This window comes from Dreissena polymorpha, chromosome 4, assembly GCF_020536995.1.
Source record: "Dreissena polymorpha isolate Duluth1 chromosome 4, UMN_Dpol_1.0, whole genome shotgun sequence".
Lineage (NCBI taxonomy): Eukaryota > Metazoa > Mollusca > Bivalvia > Myida > Dreissenidae > Dreissena > Dreissena polymorpha.
The window spans coordinates 2,339,341-2,364,442 of NC_068358.1; the positions used below are offsets into that span (position 1 = coordinate 2,339,341).

A 25,102-nucleotide genomic window follows, 5' to 3' on the forward strand; every position below is an offset into this window, starting at 1 on the left:
ACAAACAATGTTTTTATAATACAGTTGGGCTTCTATAAGTAAAAGAAATCTGTAAATATAACAACACTATCAATTATCGCAACTCTCCAGTAACACAAAACACACTCACGCACGCACGCATACACGCGCACGCACGCACGCACACACACACACACACACACACAAACACACACAAAGCATCAACTAAAGGCGCTATCCAGGTACTAATATGTCCATAATATAGCTCACACATAAGCTCAATATAACTAGTCTATGCATTGTATTTTTGTTAAACCTATTGATTCTAAGCCAATTCCAAGTTTACATATTTCCATACAACGCAACATACAAAAAACAGTTATCTTGCTTGTCGACGGCACTGGTTATTACACACAAGATTTTTATAATGAAGTTTAAATATCGACAATTATTTGTTTTAAAATGCATTTTGGTTACTCTGGTAAATTGATAGATAAAACAACGGCCTCGCCTCAATGGATTAAATATATAATGTTCACATGGTTGAAGCATGAAGAGGCATGATTTGCTCGTGTTTTGTTTTGTTGACTTTTCCAGCATGTAATTGTGTAGTATAGTTTTCAAAAAAAGAAGGGTGATCAACAAGCAGTTGGTGTTATCAAAAGAGAAAAAATGATATCATCCATACTAAGCACTGTCTATATGATATTATTATAAATGCAGATCTTTTAACAATAAAATTTTAGTGATATGTGTTGATAATTAAACTTCTATTATTTACGATAAAGAATATTTGTTTAGTTAGTTTTACACATTTATGGCCAAGGGAGGTCAATCCAGGTTTGGTAGCTTTCGTACGGGACTGTTTGGATTCTACCAGATTTGTTTTTGTATCGTAAAGTTCCGTTTACTGACCATGCGTCTTCGACTTCATCACTCATCTTTTTTTGGATACACATTAGTACGTGAAGGTTCAGTCTAGCCAGGTCTTCATTAATGAAGACACCGGTGCCTTTCAGTTTCCGTCTGTTGCTCATCACCGTTTCTCTGGTTAGTCTTGAAACAAACCGCACTATGATGTCTCTATTTTTATTGAGTGGGTTGGGCAACCGATGCGCGATGTCAATGTCAGACAGGCTTAGGTTTGCAATACCTTTTTCGTTGAGAAACTTTACAACTTTTTTCGCAGAATCAATTGCAGTTTCTTTTGCATCGGTATCTTGGATTCCCCGTATTTTAATATTGTTTCTCCGGCTATATTGTTGAGTCTCGTTTTGAAGCTTTTTCAACTTCTCTTCTTGTTTTTTAACCATCTCTTCTAGCCTATCATTTGCTTCATCTTTGTCATTGACCTTACTTTCCATCGTTTTTAACAATGTTCTTAGGGCGTCACACTCTTGCTCTTTCTCAAAAACTTTACTTTCTACAATCTCAATTTTGTTAATTACCGATTTTAATAGGTCGTCTTTCTTCTCTTTGATCAACTCTTTTAATGTATCGATTTATACCGATTGCCCTGGTCTATTTTGCGTCAAGTGGCTGGACCCAAAAACGACTTCGTCGCTTCATTCTATTAATGTAAGAAGCTTTTGAGTTCTGGAACGCAACGAAATCGATGTTGTCCATCGCACAGAAGGGAATCCCGTATTTTTTTTAATTTATTTTTTGTTTATATGCTTTTATAGAAACAAGGAGTGCAACTTCATTTGCCGAAAAACTACACCATCTTTACTGTAAACCATGTAACTCGAACAATTTTTAACGAATCAACTACACACCGGTTGTTTTCGAAAGCTTATAAAAAAAATATCAGAAAAAATTAACATCAGTACCATTGATCCAGCAGTATTTCGATACCAGCCCTCAGAAGTTGACACTCTTCCAAAATCGTGTTTTGTCGGACACAAATGTGTACACATAGAGATTGTCCATGTCGATCACTTTAAAGAGCTAAATCTCAATAACAAAGTCATTAAACGCTAAATAAACAGCACCCGTATGCACATTAAACATTTTTCAATCGGTTACAATACCCATTGTTATCGAAAAAGTATGGTAAACACCATTTAGTCGCGTCTTTCGATCCGCGAGTACAAAATCTAATCATAAAAATTCTATTTTGACCGTGGGAAACCCGTTGATGACGTCAGAGATTTTGTAAACACAAAATGCGATTAATCGGTTTTCATCAATTTCTCACTCACCTTTTTACGGAGATCCTCGGGAAATTCTGCCCAACCAATAAAAAGAACGCATGCGAACACATTGCTTTATCGAATGACGTCAGAGGATTTCCACACTTTCTTCACAAATTAAACCTCTTGGTTGTTTACTTACACATCGGAGTGAAAACACTTTGGATGGTGTGCGAATGACTATAAATTGTATTGTTATCGATTCATTAATGTTTATTGAACCGAAAATAACCGTTTAAATGACGAACAGTATTGTAATCGTTGTGTTTCTGCTGTTTGAAACCATCGGAAAATGAAGTTTTATTGGACATATTTGTGTCCGACCAAAATTGTTTCCTTGAGTGTCAACTTCTGAGGGCTGGTATCAAAATACTGCTGGATCAATGGTACTGATGTTAATTTTTTCTGATAAATTATTTTATTAGCTTTCGAAAACAACCGGTGTGTAGTTGATTCGTAAAAAATCGTTCGAGTTACATGGTTTACAGTAAAGATGGTGTAGTTTTCCGGCAAATGAAGTTGCACTCCTTGTTTCTATTATAGCATATATACACACAAAAAAATAATAATACGGGATTCCCTCCTGTGGTCCACGGGCCGTGTGCGCATCTGCTTTCACGAGCAGCCCTGCTGTAATGTTGCGGCACGGTGATCACGTGCCCACTGCTGTTGAGACCTATATTGTAGTCCGAACAGGCTAATCAGGGACGACACTTTCCGCCTAAACTGCATTTTTTTAGAGGTGAATTTTTATTAACTAAAAATTCAATTTAAGCGGAAATAGTCATGCCTGGATGTGCGGAATGCACAGGCTAATCTGGGACGACACTTTACGCACATGCATTAACCCCCGTTTTCAAAAAACGAGGTTCTATTAATATGTTGTAGAAAACATCAGGATGACCCAGGGGAAGTTGACACATTATTTTATTTGGTTATATTTTTCCACCGTGGAGCCAAGCATCGGTCGCTTACACCCTCGATGTGAGATGCAGTGTGTCCAGCAAATGGTCCGATGGTGTCGGGGGTTCACGAGATCTTAAAGGGGCCTTTTCTCGTTTGGTTAAATTTACAAAATTACAAAAACTTGTTTCAGATTCGCAAATTTTCGTTTTAGTTATGATATTTGTAAAGAAACAGTAATTCTGAATATTTACCAATCTCTAAAATAGCCATTATATGCATCTTTTGACGATTTAAAAACCCGACAATTATAAAGCGTTGCAACGCGAAACGAATTAATAATTTGGAGAGTTCTGTTGTTGTCGTTATATGTTGTGAACGAAGATTGCTTTTAAATATAAAGTATAAAATACATTAAGAATTGTATCCGGAAGGATGGTCGAGTGATCTAAGTGGTAGACTTTTTACTCTAGGACTCCAGGGGTCAGTGGTTCGAGACCTGCTGAGGGTTATCTTTTATTTCTTGTTTTTATTTTATTCTTGATTTTTTGTTGGAACTTTTTATATCCAATGTTAAAATTTATCAATATAAAGCATTTAATGACAAACTTCAAAACATGCCAAAATCTGTAAAAAGGCCCTTTTAAATCCGACCAAAGTAAATAATTCCGGAACAGGCGTAATTTTTACATTTTACATCTCGAATAATTCCGGGGGTAAACGTCTTCGATCGGATTTTGGATCATTTCCGCCGCTATTTCCCCTCCCTCGAGGAGGGGTTGGAAGCGTTCTGATGATCGTTCAATGTAAGATATTTTGTTACGTAGTTCTTATTTATTATGATGATAAAATATTACATTTAATTAGACGTCAACGCGATTAGAAAAGCTACAAAAGTTTGAACATACGGTAAATAGTTTTCATGGTTATTTGGCTACTGAATTGAATAAGTAACAACATACACACAATTACTTATTTTAAGACTAAAATGAATTTCAATATTTTTCACAATAATTATGTATAAGTAGGTGGTTACGCGTTCAGTAATAATGTGTTTAAACAATTCGTTATCGTGTTATCTTGTTCACTTTAATCAACAACTACTAGTAGAACTTATGTCATGGTGTGTCTGTATTACTATTGCTACGCCATTGCAGAACACAGATTTGTTCCTGACAAATCTGACAGAAAATACTCCATTCTAGAAACATGTTTCGAGTCTATAGAGTCGACTCGGTAGATCGAAAACGAGGATCTCTATATGTGTTGATGTTACTACTGTACGTACATTCGTTACTTTTTATGTAATATCCAAGACATTGAAATTGCATAGTTAAACTTAATATTTACGTAAATGAGGCATTTAGTCACAATAAACACGTAACTATACGTTAAAAGATAAAATGGTACAGTTCCATGGAAATAATGAATAGGTTATGCGGCCTTTAATAACAAAAGGAATCCGATGATCCAAAAACCGAAAATCTCCGCGCGCATGCGCATTAACTATGACGCCTTCAAGGACAAGATCACCGCAGAAAAGCAGGTGCAAATACAGAGGTGGCTTACCATCGTGGAGCGTCAACAGCCGCCACCGGAAGTGGTCGTGATGGACGCCACTGGGGCAAGTCAGAAACCGCATGTTGATACAAGCGATGAGGAGAAGCTGGTGGCCATTAAAGCCGCCCTGGAGCGTCTAGACAGCGGCGCGGTCGCGAGCAGTTTCAGTGGACGCAGCAACGGTCAGTCGTCATGTGTTATGATTATTTTTTACATGTAAATTCAATGTTGAACCAACTTTAAATTAACCGATGCACTGCTAAACCATTGGTTGTTTTCTCATTTTTTGCGTTAAAATTGAACAAAACCGCACAAAAATATTTATTTATATGCGACTTTAAACTGATGTTCAAAATTTTAATTCATTTTTAGTTGTGAGCTTAGCTCACGACTAAATTTACAGAGCATGTTTTGCAAATCAGTATGTGCTTAGAAGCCTTAACTACGCTAAGAAACGTAACTCACTCTGCTAGGAACAGTTACCGCTGCCTGTCTTGCACTGCAGACGACGAATGCTTGAGTATACCACTGCAGTGAGTGTATTTACCAGCTTGTAAGACGACATTGGCCAGTCTAGTGTTTATCATTGAAATCTGTACATATTTGCTGCTTTCAGGGAAAACGGGGCTTAATGCATGTCCAATAAGATTAGCCTGTGCAATGTGCACAAGCTAATCAAGGACGACAACAGGGAACAACTTCAGCGCCTTCAGCGCTTTGATTTTATTTGTGAACAAATCGATGCTCATGTTCGTTTAACTTAAATCATGGTTTCTAGATAAGCGAACACCCTATCCATCTACACCGTCTAGAACGCGCACGTACATTCGACTCGATTTATCACTTCCGGTTCGCGCATACCGAGAAGCTTGCAAACGCATGCGCATTCAACCACTTCGACGGGTTCTGGGTCAGTTTGGGCGATCACGCATTATTCTGAATGACCTTTGTATGTCGTCCTACGACGTACGAGCAGCATGCAAGGGGTTAAAGGTAAGAATGATGTTCAATTTTGCGTACATTAAACGTTTATTAATAGCATGCATTGTCTACTTTTGGTTGAAACAAAATATTTTTAGGTATTTATCCAAAATGTTTATGTTGTAATGTGTTTATGATGTTTATTTAATTTCAATGTGATAACACCTATAATTACTGTATAGGGAAGCAATATCTATTTTTATGAGCGCATGCGCGAATTGATATATGGAACTACTCTCCTTTTCCAGAGATAATGTAAGCTTTGTCTTTTAGAAATTACATACATGAAACAATTTCCATTAAAATGGACTTACATAAGGATTGAGCGCGCCCATGTTTAACTATATTTTATTAATAAGTTTATACTAAGATTGACTATTAAGCATTAATTAAACACCGTGTAAAGTGTTCAATATTTACAGTTCGAATTGAGATATACGTGTATATATATACTCCGACTGGGATAATTTGTTAAAGTATGAGACCTCCGCCAGCTAGCTGGACCTCTCCGGAAACTCCCTTGGGGCAGCTGGATGTGTGCACTTGCTTGACATGCTGGGAGAGAACACCAACTTCACGGAGGTGGTTCGTACAAAATCATAGGGATGGATTGCATTTGATTTTAAATGTAGCACACTTTACCAAGCAGTTGCAGTATGAAGTATCACGATTTTGATAAAGATAAATAACGTCTTTTATAGTCTTTATATAACTTCAGAGTCGATCATGCATAATACCTAAATTGGATATGACTACACTATAGTCACACATATAGGCGGTTTATGAATGGTCGTTAAATATTTTAAATACTAACTGGCAAATGTTAAAATACCCCAAATTATTTATAAGCGCATGGCGGACAACTGCTTGAGCGGTGCCGACATAAAGGCCATAGGGAACCACTTCCTTTGCAACAAGGTCATCACGGTGCTCGACATTTCCGGTACCAAACTGACGGATGCAAACGGTGTTGTGGTGGCTAACATTATCAAGGTAACTATACTTACATTTCTATTAGACATAAAAAAATTGCATCCTGTTACTCAACGTACCTTATGGCATTCACCGACCGACGAAACCGACTCTAATTCCATTGATGATTGTTTTTCAAAAATCCGAAGCTCACTTATTTACTTGTCCACATAATTTTATTTACTATGCAAATTAATATAAAGGATTATGCTATATTATAAATTCAAAGTTAGAACGCATATCGGATTTTTTTCTGCTCTCATGATGTTAATGCATTTTTTACAATTAAAATGCACGCATATTTCATGATATGTTTTCCTAGAAAAACGCGCGAAAATAACGTGTAACGTGTAATAATAGAAAATCGTGCGTTGTTGGTAATTGTTTCCTTGAAACTGACGTCTGTCGTGCGTCGCGTTGCATTTCCTCGTTCGAACTACACAGCTTCAAGTCGTCAGGACACGTTATTTTTGCGATATATTGCAGAGAGACCGTCGTTGATTACCGTAATTACTCTAAGTTTTCGGACACTTTAAAGTAATTATTTTTTAGATACGAAAAATATTTAAAAATTACAGGTGTCCGAAAATTTTGAGACAACAATTTAGTGTCCGAAAATTATAATTATATTAAAATAAATGCAATCAATCAATGTACAATAATTTGCTTGTTATTAATTCTCCTTTGTCTGCTTGAAAAAAATAGAACTGCACTGCTTTGTTAACTCTTGTTAGAAATAACATAGAACAAAAAGTAAAAACAAAAATCATACTGCTTCCTTAGTAGGGCGACAATGTTTCAAATGCTGTTGGGCGAATGCATAACTTTCTACCGGTTTTCATGGTTATTTAACCAATTACGCGAATGTACATGTAATGGTCCATTGCCCGCAGGCATGCATCCGTAAGCTTTTATGACCTTAATCCGGTTGTAAAAATCCATGATCGAATAGTCACAAAATAAGCGAAAACAGGGCCGAAGTATGTAGAATAGCGCATTAAAACATACTGTCCGAAAACTAAGAGACATAAATTATGGACGATAAACCATATGTCCAAAAATTTAGAGTCACGAAAAATAATTATTTTGGCTAATAAAGAGGGCGTCCGAAAACTTAGAGTGTCCGAAAACTTAGAGTAATAACGGTATGTTCGTGTGTTGAGTTTAATACTAGTAGCTTGTGTCAGGTTGTAAGGTCTATGCACGATTTTCAATGCGACACACGATACGGAACTCGATATTGATCAACCGCACCAACCCATGCGAGAGACACCAGACCTAGAGACAAATCTAATAAAAATGTTGAAGGTCCGATAACATTTTTAAGATTAAAGGGCCTCCAGTCTGGTAAAAAAGTTCCATAAGTCATTTAACTTTCATAAACAAAGAAAACATGTAGGACAACTGAAGAACATTCTAAAATTTGGTTGGATTATAGATTTTAATATAATAATGATCTGTACGAATTAATACTTATTTCGTCTGCTACACCCATCTGATATGGATAACTGTAAACATACAAGTGTCTATATCATTAGTACTGAAAAATGTCCGGTATTATCTGGAGAGTACTTTTGAAATCCCCAATGGGCAGAAACTTAAAACCTGTAATACTTCACAGTTTTCAGATGGGTTAAACACTTGACAACGACCAACGGAATTCGAATTTCGATGAAACATTTCCTGAAAAACATATCGCGACATTTATATATTTAAAACGTATTTCAATACAATGCCTATTTTGAAAAGGAATTTGTGGAACGCTTTATTTGTAAAAAATCTAAAGTTGAATACGGTTGCATTTCTGTTTTCAATTTCGTCATCATGAAATACTAATTTACTAGGCTAAGGGTATATGAATACCCGTCTTCTTTATTATCTGCACACCCTTATTATTCAGCAGATGTCTTGCATTAAACTTTAAAAACAAACAACATGATAGCAAAGCATTCTCTGTAAGAACAGTATTGCCATTTAAGGTTTGAAAACATAGCTGTATACAATTATTGTTTTATACTAGAATGTGTATACTGTAATGCTTTTGCGCAAAAATAACAAGGGTAAAACGGTCACATGACTCTTTTCGAATCGTTAACGCGCAATATTTATTTTTCAACATGAAATACATGTCAATAAAAAATGCAACTAGTCATAAAAAGGAATAACAAAAATATAATAGGACCGTTCAGGTCAGTTTAAGAGAGGTATGTTAAAAAGCTTAACATTTGAAAAGAAAAAATCAAGTGCAGCTACAAACACATTCATTTGAAATTATTATTTGTTTGTTTTTGCTCTCACTGTATTATACTGAGCAGAACAATGTTTCAAATGCACCGACAAATAAACTTGAGGAACGACACTTTATATTATCTGTTGTCCGTTCGTCTTGGCGCCAGCTCGTCAGAAGGCGCTATCGCGTAATAACGACCTTATATTTTATTATATTTGCGCGTTTTTTGGCGTTTTTTTGCAGGACGTTGAATGGCGGCAACACGAAAATCACCTTTAATATATAATAATGTGTCATTCTGGTGTGTAATCATATTGGCGTCCTTTTAACGCACTTACACGCCACAATAATCCGGTAAAATCAGACGCCATACAATCAGAAAATTGTGTAACAGCTGGAACATTAATCAATTCGTATACATCACTTATAAAACCATGCATGCATGAATACAGATGAATAAAACGTGCATTAGGTTTTACAATAATGTTCATCGATGTTACCTTTAAATCGTTGTTTAAACGTTAACAAAACTGTACCTTGTGTAAATAAAATCCCAATTACACTCACTGGCTTTATCTGTTTTTATTTTTAGCCACATAACCATTGTGCACGTGAAGCAACATGCCGTTGAAAAGCAGATAATGTGCACTTCATGATTGTGCAGTGCAGAAACCAACTCAACCGCTTACGGTGGTCCTTACGTGTCATAAGAACGTACGTAAATTAGTAACATGTCTTAAGATATTGGTCATATTTTGTAATTGTTTGTGTAAACCAACCCAAGAAATACATGAAACTGAACCAAATACATATTCTCCGTGGTCACCAAAAATCTATTTAAGTCGAATTTTATCAAAACAATTTTTTTTCTTACCACTTTGATGACCCTCAAACAGAAACTATCCCATCGATGATTAATGTTAAATATGTTGGATGTATTATGCTGTATTTTTATCACCTACCAGGTTAGCCTTCAGCTTCGCGTCTTGCACGCGCACCACAACGAATTTCACGACATGGCAGGCAAAGCTTTCTGAAAAGCAATAGGTGAATAAAATAAATGATGTATATCTAGTATATGTTAATGCTTAAGGTAGAAGAACGTTTGGATAGTCGGACACCTCAGTATACTTTCCGTACCACTACATCATATCAAGAACCGTAGACGATTCGAGCTAACCTGGGTTCCGACAATGCTCAGGTTAGGAAAGTATTTGATAGACATATATATGTGTAGAGGGCTAAACGTTCGTTTAGCAACGTTATATTTGAGTGTTTTAAGGCATGGCCGGAAAGTATTGGACAATTCAATAGATTAATGTAATAGAAAAAGCTTGATCAGTGTTCGGCAATCCAATCGGTGAATGTGATATAAATTGCTAGAAAAAAATTTCAACTTAACAAATGGTCACACAATATTATCACAAACACCATTTTAATGTACCTGATACATCGATTTGCATGTATTTTAAAATTGTTTTGGATTCTAAAGTTAATGTATTTTAATGCAATCAATCTGCATACAAAATATTGAAAACAACTTGCTGAAACTAGAGGACCATTGACTGCATTGGAAACAACATGGTGTTTTGCTTTACTGAATATAAACCTGACTTTACATTTACTGTTTTATTCATAAATTATAATTAAAATTGTTTGTTGTAGCAAGTGAGACCTGTATCGCCGAGCTGGACCTGAGTTGGAGCCACTTACGGCAACGGGGAGCAGTTGGATTTGCTAAGAGTCTCGATGTAAGCGTTCAATAGCATTCGTATGCCACAAACCGGGTATATTTTAAAGCTTAAAGACGTTGTGTCGCTTCTTAACTTACATGCGTTCTTATAAGTACGGGTTTACATAGAGGTCGGACAAAGGCAGTGACGTTACGCCATCTTTTATTAAAATGATCAAATCGAACTCCTCGGCGAAAACGAATTCCACAATTTGACGGAATCAGCTGAGCAGTTAAAATAGTGGCCGAACAGTATACTTTCATTATCATAGTCACTATTATAACAACTTCTTTCATTCACATGATTCCAGCCCACAAGTTTATATTTCTTCGAAACGAAAAGCAAAATAAAACATAATATTCAGGATGCTACTTTTTCATGAACAAGTTGTAAAATGATGTCATTGTTTTGCAAAACTTTAAGATGTCGCGTTTTTATTATTCAGTAGTGAAGTGACGTCATAGTGTGGCTATAACGTCATCGATTTGACTTTCGGAAAAAAGAAACTGAAACTGAATCAAGATTCAATTGTCAGAGTAAAGACGTCCTATGGAAGTTTTGAAATTAATAGTATCGTCTCTGTTAAAGTTCTACGAATTGATGCCATGAAGTGATAATTACTATTATAAACCATCTCCTTTTCGTTTTGCTCTATGAAAGTTATGATGACGTCATATTTGCTTGTCTAAAATTATGTCACTTTGTAGCTCTTCTGTATAATAACTACATTCAAGCAGATTCAGTGGACACACGCTTCATACATAAATATAAACATACATATCATTAGGGCCCCAGCGTGGTTCCTAATAGCGCCCCCCTCCTCTCATGGTCAGGAACCTACATTATATCGGGCATTATTGTTTTTATTTGACCTACCTTGAAAATGTCCAATCTTTTCTTGAAAGTGTGCAATTTCGACGCAGGCAAAAGGTTCCATGGTTTGCCTACCCTTTGTGAGAGGAAGTGTTTCCTCCCATCTATTTTAATGTCTTTTTCTTAAGTTTAAGAGAGTTGCCTTTTGATGTATTAGGATTTAGATAAAACAAACTAGAATTCTATGCGTGATCAAGATCTTCTTTGTCAGGCAACAGCTTATAGTCCTAAATTATGTTTCCACGAAAACGACGATATGCGAATGTTGGGATCTTTAAAACTTTGAATCGTTTTGGGTATGGTAAATGCTTAACAAAATTGACATAATTAGCTGACCTCTTTTATACTCGCTCTATATATTTGATAAATCTACGATGCCATGTCAGGTTTCCATACTCCAGATGTGGTCTTATCATTGCCACGTAGAGTTGTCTAAATTAGTTTATATTTATATGTTGAACCGTTCTTATCGCTAGCCCAATCCCACTTCTTGCTTTGTTAATACATTTATTAACATTCTCACTTAATTTCAAGTCGGTAGAAACTAAAATTCCAAGCAGTGCCGAATTAAGCAAGTGGGGCCCATAGGCAGTGCAACTTTTGGGGCCAACGTCCCGAGACCCTAGTCGGCCTAGTGGCTTCTAGTACACCACTGCTTTTAAATTCTACTTCAGCCTTAACTGCTTAATGGATATCTTGAAAACAAAATCACCATCAAAACGATACATGTAAGGTTTTGCAAAAAAAAAAAAGTATATATCTCACTTGGTTAGACAATGGCAAGTTTTTATCGGAACATAACATGGATATAAAATATATGGCTTTGTTGAGTCCTAAGATTAGGCCAGGAAAGTAAATACAATCTTTCTTCACGGTCTCATTGGCCCGTAAAAGTGGCGGCACCCATAGGCAGTTGCTTACTCTGTCTAATTGGTAATCCGGGACTATTTTCAAGGTCACATTAGTGTGTTTTATTTGGTATTCCCGCTTTATCTGGTCCTTCTAAAGGGGGGTGCTGCATTTTGCGGCATTGAGCTTTTACCATGTATCACTTAACTAGGACAGTCCATAAGTATTTCCGTGGATGTGTTCATTGTCCAAGGGTTCTTCAGCTAAGCTGAATAACTTTGTGTGATTAGCAAACAGGCGGATAGGGCTTGTGATAATGTCGTCAAAATTAATTGATATATATATCAAAAAGTGTTGGCCAGAGTACACTGCCTTGAGGTAAGTCACTGGTAACTTTGCCTCATTTCGACATCTCCCTATTCACAACAACTCGCTGCTTTCTATTAAAACAATCGCCAGCTAAGCAATTTACCATCCATACCATATGATACAAGCTTCTTGATCAATCTAGCATGGGGCACGGTATCGAATTTTTCTCTTAAGTCAAAATATATGCAATCAAACCTTTTTCCATCATCTAACCATTTATTCCAAGTCTAAATAACTTCAAGCAATTGCACTTGAACGAATAAATCAAAAACCATAGTGAATTTAAAAGAACAACAGCAAATTAATATGTATAATCATGAAATAATCATATTTCTAACCAATTTTCATCTTATTAGTTTTTCCATCATTAAGCACGTAATACAAACTCAAACTTATAAGACGATAATGTGCAGCTTCTTTGCTTGATCTATTTCAATCAAAGCTTTAACTTGTGCAGTTTTCCAGTGATCGACAACTTCACCATCTAGATACGAATGTTTTAAAATATATTTCAAAGGTGTAAATATAGCGGGTTTAGTCTCTCTAAGTACTGGATGTAATAGATCCGGCCCTGAAGTCTTCCCTATTTTTTCAATTATTTTAAGCATGGAATCTGCTCTTCACCAATATTCAGATCATTAATCGTCTGTCAATTGCACCTGTTACTTATTATTGGCACATTTTCAACATCTTCTTGCGCACACACTTGAAGACAAAATTTAACACCTCCTACGTTTCACAGTCATCTTTTGCTGCTAATGAATTATTAGTTGTTTTCGATTTCGCATCAACTATCCTTTTTTAAATTTGCACAATCGGAAGACTTTTTGATTATTTTCTTCTGCTATTCTAATCATCAAATCCAGCACGTGCTTTTCTACATTCTTGACTAGCAGCGTTTTTATCTCAAGTGTAGAGTTGAAAATGAGTACGTTCTTTTATTTTCATAAACTTTGCCCAGAACGGTGTTTCTTTTTGATAGCTGTAAATGCATCTTTGTTATCCACATAGGTATGATCTTTTTAAATGTATTTTATTTTAATTTGTCAATGCATGCATGTATGTAGGTTGTCCTTTTAATAAATCATTTATCATTCAAGGATTTTCCAAAAGATATCATTCCCCCAATTGACACAAGCGCGCTCTGTGGTGATCAAATCGTACTCTCCCCGATCGCATAAGAAGTAGTTTTCTTTTGCCTGGGAATATACTCAAGAATGTCCGTCAGTATTGAATAATATAAAAAAGGTAACTTTTACCTTTAGAAATAAGTCTTGCAAATTATTAACTAATAACATGTCAGTTGAAAACACTAATTCAACCAAACTCGGTTGTTGAGAGTTTATATATATATATTTTGTAAACGTTTTGATACAAGAAACTGTGTATGTCAGTAAATCATGACTACCTCAGATCTCAGGCGCTGAAGACGTCAAATGATCTCAATTTATATATGTGTACTTGAAGTTACCCAATATAATCTTCTTAAGATGTTTTTTTGGCCGATTGCTATCATAAATTCATGTGAGTGTCTTGTTTTTGCTTTGTAAGAATGTGATGCCCGTTACACTAGACCAATCAAATTGCGTCATTGTCGGATCATACTACACACCCACAGTTTTCATAAAGTACAAAAGTGTTCAGATTTCCTATGAATAAAATTGCACTTCTTTTTCAAATATCACAATATATCGGATTGACAAAATGCTGAAAACCCTCCAGTAAGTTACTCGAAATCAACTCTGTCACCCGTCTTGTGGAATACTTTTATTATTTGTATTATGTCCGTCTGGTGAATGTAAACTAAATCTTCAAATTGTGCCCATTAATTGCCGCTACCGTCAGCATTTGTAATAAGACATGTAAGACTTTCATGCTTTTCAAAACAAAAGCTATCGTTGTTGTGACATCAGAATTGCCGTTTCCATATATTTCAGTGTTATTTGTAAGAAAGTTTAAGCAAGTACCTCTTCGATTTATTTCGGTGTCACCTGAAATTAATGCTTGAATCACTAGATACCGGTACATCTGAAGTACCGCCATCACATTAAACTATTGTCTCTGTGGAAATATAACTGCCATTACTCATTAGATACATTTACAATAACCGCATTATACAGGTAAAGGAAGAACTAGTTAATTGTAAACATTATAATAAGCTAAACTTAATGAACTATTAACGGTTTCTTTTCTGTTATCTAACGTCCGCCTCCAAGGGAGTCGTGTCCCGGGCCATGTCTGTTCCCTCTTCCCGACCCCTTGCCCAAATGGGTCCCTGGCCGTTTGCAACTTTATAAGAGCTGCTTTCGTCGTTTGATTACTGACTAGGATTTGTATTAGTATAATAAATTTGGAGCGACTGGCAAGGGCTTACGTTATTTCTAGGTCTCCATCGTATGCTTCGAGCATATTGTCTCTTGTTGGAGAATTTATTTTGGGAGATACAGGCTGTTGAGAGCAGATTTGAGTTATAGTTTTGGTTTAGTTCCTCCTTTTATTTCTTAAAGGCAAATGCTTGTTAAAAAACATAGCGTTTAGTAACCTCTTCTTTCATTTTGATTTTCGAATAGTCTCTGTCTATATGTATAGTCAGGCGTAACCTGAATTTAAACTTAAGCACTAGATTGCTTCTAAGGATTGTCCATTCTTCTTTCTTTCAAAAAAGCTTGATTGGCCGTGGTCTAGTGCTTCTTTTTCTCACTAGTCTAATTGTTTCTGTTGGTGTATCATTTCTTTTCACTAAGCCACATAGCTAATTTACCACTACAGTATCATCAGATTTTCCATTTGATTCCTCATTTGATTCTGACAAGGTGTAAATGATAGATCACATTAGTCTTGTTTTTGTACGTTCTTTCATGTCTAACTTGCTTGGTATTATTCAAATTTTTAGTGTAACTCTGAACTTGCAACAATTTTTATTAACTGACTTTCTATTTTCTTCATTCTGACCTTTACCTAACGCCAGCAGGCCCGAATAAATACACTCCATTTATTCCATTGGCTGATTTGATCATAATTTACCGGAACATTGGCAACATCGCCGCGTCTTTGTAGTATATAATGTCACACTGATCAATTTAGGGAACTGCGGACTACACTCTGCATGTTCATTTTTGCCCAATTACACGTACGCATTACAGTGAAATTCCATTCCAAGACTTTCAGGGTCAGTGCTGGATCAGCTAATCTTCAGGAGAAGACGGAATGTATTATTAAAAAACGCCTTTAATAACACAGTATTGCTTTCAAGATATCATATAATACGAATTTTAGGGAAAGACATTAATGAAAACCTATCGGTAAGTGCCATTTGTCTTGCATTGTGAGACAACTCTACCGAAATTTTATAGTGTTCATAATAGAAGAGAAAACGTTAAATTATCTAGTCACACATGTTTGACATGCGCGGTCAGTATGTAAATTTTAAATAACATGGGCGCTGCTATATAGGTTGTTAAAAAACAGTTTTCTTATCAGTTATTCACGCGCCTTTGCATCACAGTAAACCGGGACCGAAACTTTGCTAGACCTATAAAATAAACAACAAAATGTCCGCATTGTTGCTATGATAAGACTAAATATATTAGGATTTGATAAAGAATCAACGTTTAAATACATTAAAAGTGAATACATAAACATTTAAATTCATATCCATACATCATAGGGAAAGTTAAGCTTTGCTTTTATTATATATGTACCCAGTAAAAACATTTATAACAGTTTATCTGGACCATTTAAAACCATACCCATTACAGAAAAATAAATCCATAGAATATTTAAACATCGGTTGGAACGGGTTCGCTTTCGAGGGCAGCGTTGCCGTTTCTGACGTGTTACGTCACAACACGACGCTGGAGAAGCTCGATGTATCGTGCAATCGCATCCACCCACCGGCACTGCTCGAGTTCATGAAGGGGCTGCTAAAAAACAAGACACTGAAAGTGCTCATAGTGAGTGTTTATAACTGTATTTATAACATTAAAATAATATCTTTAGTCACTAGTCAATGTATTAAGAAAGAAATTGGAAGTGATTCCCGATAATTGTCAATATTTCATCGATTAGTATTGCATAAAAATTCGTAGGTCTCGTTACCGCTTTCTCCATTTATAATTTAAAATATATTTTAGACTCTATATACAAATATAGAGAGTTTAATAGAGAACTGTCATTATCGAGAAGTTCGGGGAAAGTAATTACTATGTCGAATAAAATATGTCCAAAATATATAAAGTTAATTAGACTATGTTAAACCCTGCTTTTTTCATAGTTAATAGCCACTTAATTATGATCCATATAAAATGCCTTTATATTTGTCAGTTGGACTGGAACCCCATCACGCCGTCGTTCGCTACTGTGCTGTTGGAAGGGATACAGAAGAACGCCAGCATGGCACTAGAGCAACTGAGCATGCAGGTACGGCATTCGGTCACTTGGATCCGTTCCCGTCAAACTGTAAATTCACGTGTTCTAGTCAAAGTTCTGAAAGTGTACATCCAACGGTTCCGTGGTTCATGTATTGCACTCTTACAGGTTACGTGTCTTATCGTAAAGATTGAAGCAGACGAACGGTTAAGGAAATGTCAAACTTGTATGGAAAGTTATATCTCAAAGTTTGTATAACGGTTTCTTCAGTTTTTCATCGTCACAAAATTCATACTGTCTATTTCAGTAAAGATCACATGTAACATAACCCAAATTTATTTTATAAAACATTATTGCGTTTGTTACCAAACAATGTATACCTCGACAAAATCAACTTGATACTTCTTAACTATATTATACGTTTGAATGACCTACATATTCATATCCGGGTTGCCTCGTACATATTTTTTCACGAGATAAATGACACAACATAAGTAAGTATATAGGCTGAGTATTCTTCCATAAACGTTTGTTAACAGTGGTAAATTTTATCAAGCTATGGACCGTATTTTTGTTTATTCCCAGTGTATTGTGGTGGACAAGGCTTTTCAGGGAGTGCTGGATGCAAGGCGCCAGGAACGCAATTTCCACGTGGTGTATGAAACGTCACTTCCGGTCTCATGCAGAAACAGAAATGACATGCTTAAAGAGGTTAGAAATGTAATCACGTGTAAACCTATATCAAGGAATTTCATTCAAACAACAATGACTCTTACGGCATATATGTCCGCATGACCAAACTGCGAAGTATATTAATAATTTCCGTGTTGGTCACAGACCGACATGCGTGCTACGTAAAACATGGAGCATCTTTCTTACTTCTGGCAAGCCATGTTCAATGTGCTTTACAGACGGACTGGACAGAATGTAAACACACCGTTAAGAACTTTATTTTTGCAAATGTCTCAAGTTATTTAATTACATTAGCAAAACTATTAAGTGCATAAAAGACAGTTTTTTATTTTAGTTTGTGTCGATATCTTAAGATTTAAGTACAAATCCTTTAATACGCCTGGAATCGGTGCCAAAATTTCACGATGAATGCTGCATACCGTGTTCATGAATGCCACGAACACAAGCTTATTAAATAAGTGATTCAGATGTATTTTATATCGCCATAAGCAGCATAAAAACTGTCTGTCACGAGTTGAAATTCTTAAGAAAAAATGTTTTAAAAAGTTATTTGAAAAAAAAAAGCACCTCTTACCGGTTTGTTTACATCCTTTAACGTTTAATTGTAAACCCCACACAGTCACGTTATCCTGCACCCTGATGTTGAACGCAGATCGAGATGGGCAGTACTGCGGCTACGTTTTACTTAAATATTGTGCAACCCTCCGTGGTCAATTCGCTTCAGGCTCTTCAGGAAAATCAAGATGTTATTTCGTTGATTTTAATATGTTCCCAGGGACACATGCTACAAGAATCAATATTCTCTGTGTGTTCTATGAGATTTACCGTGACAGGTTGTATAAAACAAGTTTAAATGAGCCGTGAATATGTTGATGCTGATGGGTTTTTTTTCATTGATTTACAAGCGAATTTTAATTCTTATTTCTGGCATATTCAATGTAAACATGTCTTAAAGGGGCCTTTTCACAGATTTTGGCATGTATGAAAGTTTGTCGATAATTGCTCTATATTGATAAATGTAAACATAGGATCTAAAAAGCTCCAGTCAAAAAAAAAAATAAAGAAAGAAAAAAAGTAACACTCAACTGGGCTCGAATCACTAACGACTGGAATAAAAGTATATCGCTTAGACCACTCGGCCATCCGTGCTCATACACTGAGTGCTGAATTGTATTCTTTATATAAGCAATTCGAGCAGTACCCCAAAATATAACGACAACATAACTCTCCAAATTATTCAATCTTTTCGCATTGCAACGCTTTATAATTTTCAGGTTTTTAAATCGTCAAAAGATGCATATAGATGATATTTTAGAGCATGATAAATGTTCAGTATTACTGTTTCCTCACAAATATAAACTACAACGAAAATTTGCGAATCTGACACCATTTTTTGTTTATTTTGTCAATTTATTAAAACGTGAAAAGGCCGCTTTAAAGCAAACCCATTTTTGTCGTAAATGCTACTGTAAGGAGAGAAACTATATAAGAATTATTTCTTCTTTTTCAATCCTTTTCTAAAAATGATTAAATTGTTCATCATGTTTGTACACTGTATTTGCCAAAAGAAAGAAATATGTTTAAACAAATCGAGTTTTAGCCCGAGCTGCCTACGGAATTCAAGTAAAAAAAAACGAAAGGCAGATCGCTTACCATGTGACATTACTAAAATACTCTTTGATGCATTTCTTATGGTCGGTTCGATTTAAAATTTGGTATGTGAGGTACACATAGGTGTTTAATGATGCAGTTGCAGTTTTATTTTCCATGATCTAAACATGTTTAGTGTTATTTAATGTAACATTTCACCTAATCATTGTGTATCCATCCGGAGTCAATCGGAAATTACCTGTAGTGCCTATTTCTAAATAGTTCCTTTCCTCTTCAGTGTTTAAGCTATTTATCAATCGCATACATGCCTTTAGTGATATTTCTTGTATCCCATGGGTGTCTGTGTAAGTTTGGTGCATGGATTGTGTTAACAGATGAACGTTTCTTTATCGAAGAACTGTGCTTTTGTCGAAATCCCATAGCCAGAATCATGTTTTTTAATGGCGCCTGCATTTTAGCAATGGAATTTTCTTAGAAGTTGCATGATTTTTTTTATAAATTTAATTCCGAAAGAAGACATATTCGTTTTTATATTAATAGAGGACCTTCACAATTTGAAATGATGAAAACACAAGAACATGACTTGAAAGTTAACAGTTTCATAATGGGACTCTGGCAATTCGATTAAGTGTGAATTTGCCTTGACCTTTTTTTTATTCATGAATGCCCGTATGTTTGCAGATTGAGATGCACAGTAGGTGTCATAGTGGGCCATTTTCTGGTTCAATTAATACATGGCTGTTTGCAGATCGAGTTACGCAGTACGTACAACATCGAACCTCTGCGCCTGCTATACCTATTGAAGGAGCAGAATCGCGCGCAGGACTTTTTCCACAATCAACAAGGACCACAACGAGGGACTCTCTCCAGACGAGGTTGCTTTGCTTTTCAAGGTCAGTATTAAGCGTTTATTATTTAATTGTTATACGTTTTAGTAAATATTGAACACGTATATCGAATACTACATAAACTAGTTCAAATCTTTGAGTAACGGACACATTAGTATTTATTTGGTTTACATTGTATTGTTCTTATTCAGATTGCCCTTTGCGCCCAACACACCCAGTGGATAGGCTCAGCTTTTTATACGACTTTCCTGCAAGACAAGTTTTTAGAACCTAAGATAAACTATGTCTTTATATTTACAGGATGAAATAATCTATTTAATGGCGTATGCTCTTGGTCAAATATACTAATTATTTTTTTAATATAATAATGTATATTTGTAGTCGTATTTTCATGACCGTAATTATTAATAAAAAGCACCTGCTTTATTCGCAAAACTACATGACATGGTTCAAAGCTTGTGAAATTACATAAGGCAAAATCATCGATTTGAATTCATTTCATGTGTCATCAATTTAAGGTTTCAGTAATATCTGGATTATGACTAATTACAGTGTGTTAATATGATGTTATTTCAGGTGGAAGAGTCCCAAAACTAACTGTCTCCAATTACGTCCTTGACCACATCACCTGCCAGCAGTCGAAGGTCATCATTTAATCCATAAATTTCACCGTCCTGTCTGGGCCAATAGCTTTTCCGACAATATGGCATACATTAACTTGCCGAATGATTTACTCTGTGTGTGTCAACATGTTCTCGACTCTTATCTGTCTTTGTTAATTGGTGCTACGTTTTTTTTAATACGTCAATAATGTTTGATAAAATCAGCGAATTTGAGTGGTAGGACTCAGTTCTTAATTTCAAAGTATGCCATTCATTCAATAGAACTCAATAGAACTCAATAGAATTAGAAATAGAAGACAGCAATAATCGGATGTTATGCCATTGCACTTGACCAAATACTTCTCTATAAATATATATCGAAAGATATGACTTGAAGGAAGTTGTACTTGAAACTTGAAAGACAATTATAGGTTAACATTTTCAAAATATTTAAGTATATATATATAGTATATATATATATATATATATATATATATATATAATGCTATGATTTCATGAAATATACTATTGCTCAGGTATTCTAACAAATCTTTTAAACATGATTCAAAATGATAAACATCGATAAAAGATCTTAACTACGTTTTTTGCTTAAGCTTTAAAAGTTAACAATAAAACCAAATATTGATGCATAACCATGACAATTTTTATTGTAATCTTTTGAATCTCTTTTATTGTAATATTTTGAATCGCTCATATCTTTTTCAACACATGTGTTATGTAATTTCATTTGGTACTTCACACGTCATTTTTTATTACATTAAAGGGGATAACGAAACGATACCACTAAGCAAATTAAGAACAACATTTCTAGCATACATCAAAATACACATAACTTGTTACAAAATGTACGTATTTGCTAAACAAAACGCACAACGCATATCGTCTCGAACTATCTGATTTTCTTATACACCAATCCTACGAAAAAACGTCAGTATCAAATAAATTATCTCCTTCGTATCTACATAGTCTTCTGTGAGTAGTATTAAGGTGTGTCGCCTTTTTTGCCGTACACTTGCTGTCCCAGTAAACGGAACAAGTGCCACAACGCGGCATTATTGATTGGGATATTAAACACAGATAAGGCATATGTTGTCCATGCAGCCGTTATATTATTCTCTAATTCACGAATGTGTCCAAGTATGTTAAGCGTAGTCTCTATATGACTGTCAAAATTGCCTTTACCATCTAATTTATCCGTCAAATACTTCTCCAAGTTACGGAATGGCACCTGTTTTGTATGTGTATTTCTTGATGATAGGTATTGAAGGTAATATAAAAACGGCCGGGTGTTTATCACTGCGGTGTCTTTCCACCGTTCATTTAACATTTTCCCATATTCTGACTTTTTGTCCCTCCTGTACATTTTATACACCACATGGTTTGGTAAGAGGTGTGACTTTCTCTTAAAAATGATACAAGTGTAAACATCTTTCGCAAACAAGCCATCACCATATACGATGGTGAATTCGAATTTGTTAATTTAAGACAATTTCCGAACTTCTCAAAATCTACAAGGAATGGGGAGACTTCGGCCATACCTGGCGTGATGTATACCTCTTTCAACAGTGACCCGGCTTTTTCGCTTAGCTGTGTGCACACGAGCATTGAAGCATATTTTAGATAGCAAGAAATTTGTCTGGGACTTAATGAGACTCTGAACATTTCATTAATGGCATCTTATATCACATTATGTTTTTTTTATACTTCAAGACGCCTCTACCGATGCTTTTTCGTTTAAAATATCGTTTAGATGATATTTCCGTTCGTACCGATATTTATGGTCATTTACAAAAACAAAGCATGCTTCTTCTATTAAAGAAGTCATCTATATCGTCTTTATCATTTCTGATATATATTTCAGTGCTCCAATGGCGAAAGTGTTCAAAGATCAATTGACAAATAATCAGAGAAACTGTATCTTCCCTGCTTGATAGTTGTGAGTTTATTCCACATGACAACCTTTGTCCCAGTTTCATTTGTATAAAGCCAATGATTACGAGTTTTGAACTAATAAGTGATGAAATATGTTTTTCTAGCATGTCCGTTTTAAAGTCTTCAAGTTTGTTTTCAAATAAGTTCACCGACGCAATTGTGTAATGAGGGCAAAATCGACGTTTCATGAAACGTCGCAGCGTGTTCAGACAGTACATGACACACTGAACAAGATTATCAGTGTTCCATATGTTTTCAGGAAACTGTTCAGTTGTGAAGAGCAAAGACGTTTTCATATGAAAGGTGCTCAATCGGTTGGCTACTATTGGTCCTAGAAACTCCTTTCGAATCATTTTTGTGATAATGTATGCCCTCATCTGTACTTTGTTAAGGTCAAACATTAGCAAACGTTCTTTAATGTTAGTTGCCATTCGCCACTGAAGAAGTGGGTACTCAAAAGAAAAGTTTATCTTCAAACTCGAATTGCGACGATCATACGTAGAACCAATATTTCCCGGATGAACAAAAAACATTCCACACTGTTTTGCATTGATAATTGTATTTTGTTTTGGCCAATGCCCTTGCTTTGGTCTGGTAAACAATACTTGACAGTCCTCTGGCAGAGATGGACAATAAAGGGCGAATGTTACATGTCTTTGATTAACGTCATCAGGACACTTTAAAGCTCGGCCGTGTTGTTCAACATGTATTTTCAATAATTTGAACCACCTTGCAAGAAAATTGAGGTGTATTTAAAAGCAACCTTCTTCCTTGTTTATCACAAACAAAGTATCCAGTAATATCACTGCCATCCCTTCGAGTGATTTTAAGTTCAGTCTCTGTACCCATTTGATCCTTTACAAATAGAGCGGCCCATTAGCCACCTTCGGTTATTTCTGTGCTTTGACCGTATAAAATAACCTTCATATATCGTGCAACGAATATCGTATCGTGGTCCGAATTCATACCAATCGTAGTAGAGCCTTCAACTTGACTCCCAACTAAATGATAAGAACACAACGGCATATCCTTGTCAAAAACAGGTCTATCATATTGTAGATAAACATACCGTCTCAAGTTAACCATTTCTTCAGTAACACCTATGTCTTCCATTACCTCACATATCTTTAATGAGAACTTTTCAATGATCTGCCTCTCCATTATAATATGTATGTTATATATCTATAAAGCTAAAATCGTGCACAAAGCCTACACTGTAGCTTAAAAGTAACGTTATATACTAATCCTTTAGTTTTTCACACATTTTATAATTGCATATATTTTTAAAAATCGCAGCGTAGTTTCGAAAGCCAGTCAAAACCCAGCTTATTATCTTATCAAGTATAATCGTTGATTTGTTACACACTTAAGCGAATATTGTGATAAGCGGCTTGCACTATTTATCGTGTTAGATAGATAATATGGCCTCGTGTTAGATAGATAATATGGCCTCTCACATTGTAAAATCCTATATATATTTTTTAGCAATATTGCATCGAAATCCTAATGCTTATTTAGACACATGCGAAAAAAAGATGTGGACCTCTCATACATGGCCAATACTTTCAAATAAAACAATTACAATAAATGTGGTATTTCTCAAGTTGTAAATATCATATTGTTTTGGCTTTTGCTCATATTCGATTTCAATTAACAATCTATAATAGAATTACACTTTTTTCAATCGGTGCAACAAAAAATCCGCCCAAGGTTATTTGTTAGCATTATATGTGTAAAGTAATTGAATAAGAACAGAATGTTTATTTACTACTTAAGCATATACAGCTCATCGTGACAACAATATGAACAGAAAAAAACAAATGCGCCGACAATACATGTTATTGTATACAGTACATCAGTTATATACTAGCATGGCTTAATGTGAGAATGACAAAACAATATGAGATGGCTCTTAATTTGCAAAGAGTATTAAAATGTAATACTTGAACAATTCACATCTAAATAATTGAATATATATACTTTTAAAAAGATCCTTTCTCATCGAAAAATAATATAACATATTTATATATTGTTAGCCCTAAGTTCAAAAACTTTGATGCAAAAATTAGCTAGACGAATTAATACCGTTTTATTAGTTTCATTCAATAATTGCACAAATTTTAACATACTTGGTCTTCTGTTGTATAAGTTAGTTAAATAAGTATTTCTCAAATGGTCATAAAAATGACATATCTACGGTGGCATAGAGGTGACATTCACTCCTTTTTTTTTTTTTAAATTGCACTCCTCTTTTTTCTATCTCGTGGCCACGTGTTAGCTAATTCGGGATCTCGAGATCTCGAAATAGAAAAAAGCACTGAGAGAATTTTCGTTATCTCGAAATCCCGAGTTAGTCAGCCAATCAAGTAGTAGTAGTAGTAATAGTAGTACTAATAGAAGTATG

The 25,102-nt window shown here is 35.3% G+C and overlaps 1 protein-coding gene across 1 annotated transcript; it reads left to right on the forward strand.

Moving 5' to 3' along the window:
* The first annotated feature begins 17,175 nt into the window (after positions 1-17,175).
* Positions 17,176-20,979, forward strand: LOC127877218 (uncharacterized). The gene is made up of 4 exons (XM_052422895.1): positions 17,176-17,239; positions 17,577-17,702; positions 20,044-20,188; positions 20,720-20,979. Exons 1-4 carry the CDS (start codon positions 17,207-17,209, stop codon positions 20,797-20,799), a joined length of 384 nt encoding a protein of 127 aa, XP_052278855.1. The 5' UTR covers positions 17,176-17,206; the 3' UTR covers positions 20,800-20,979.
* Positions 20,980-25,102: the final 4,123 nt, after the last annotated feature.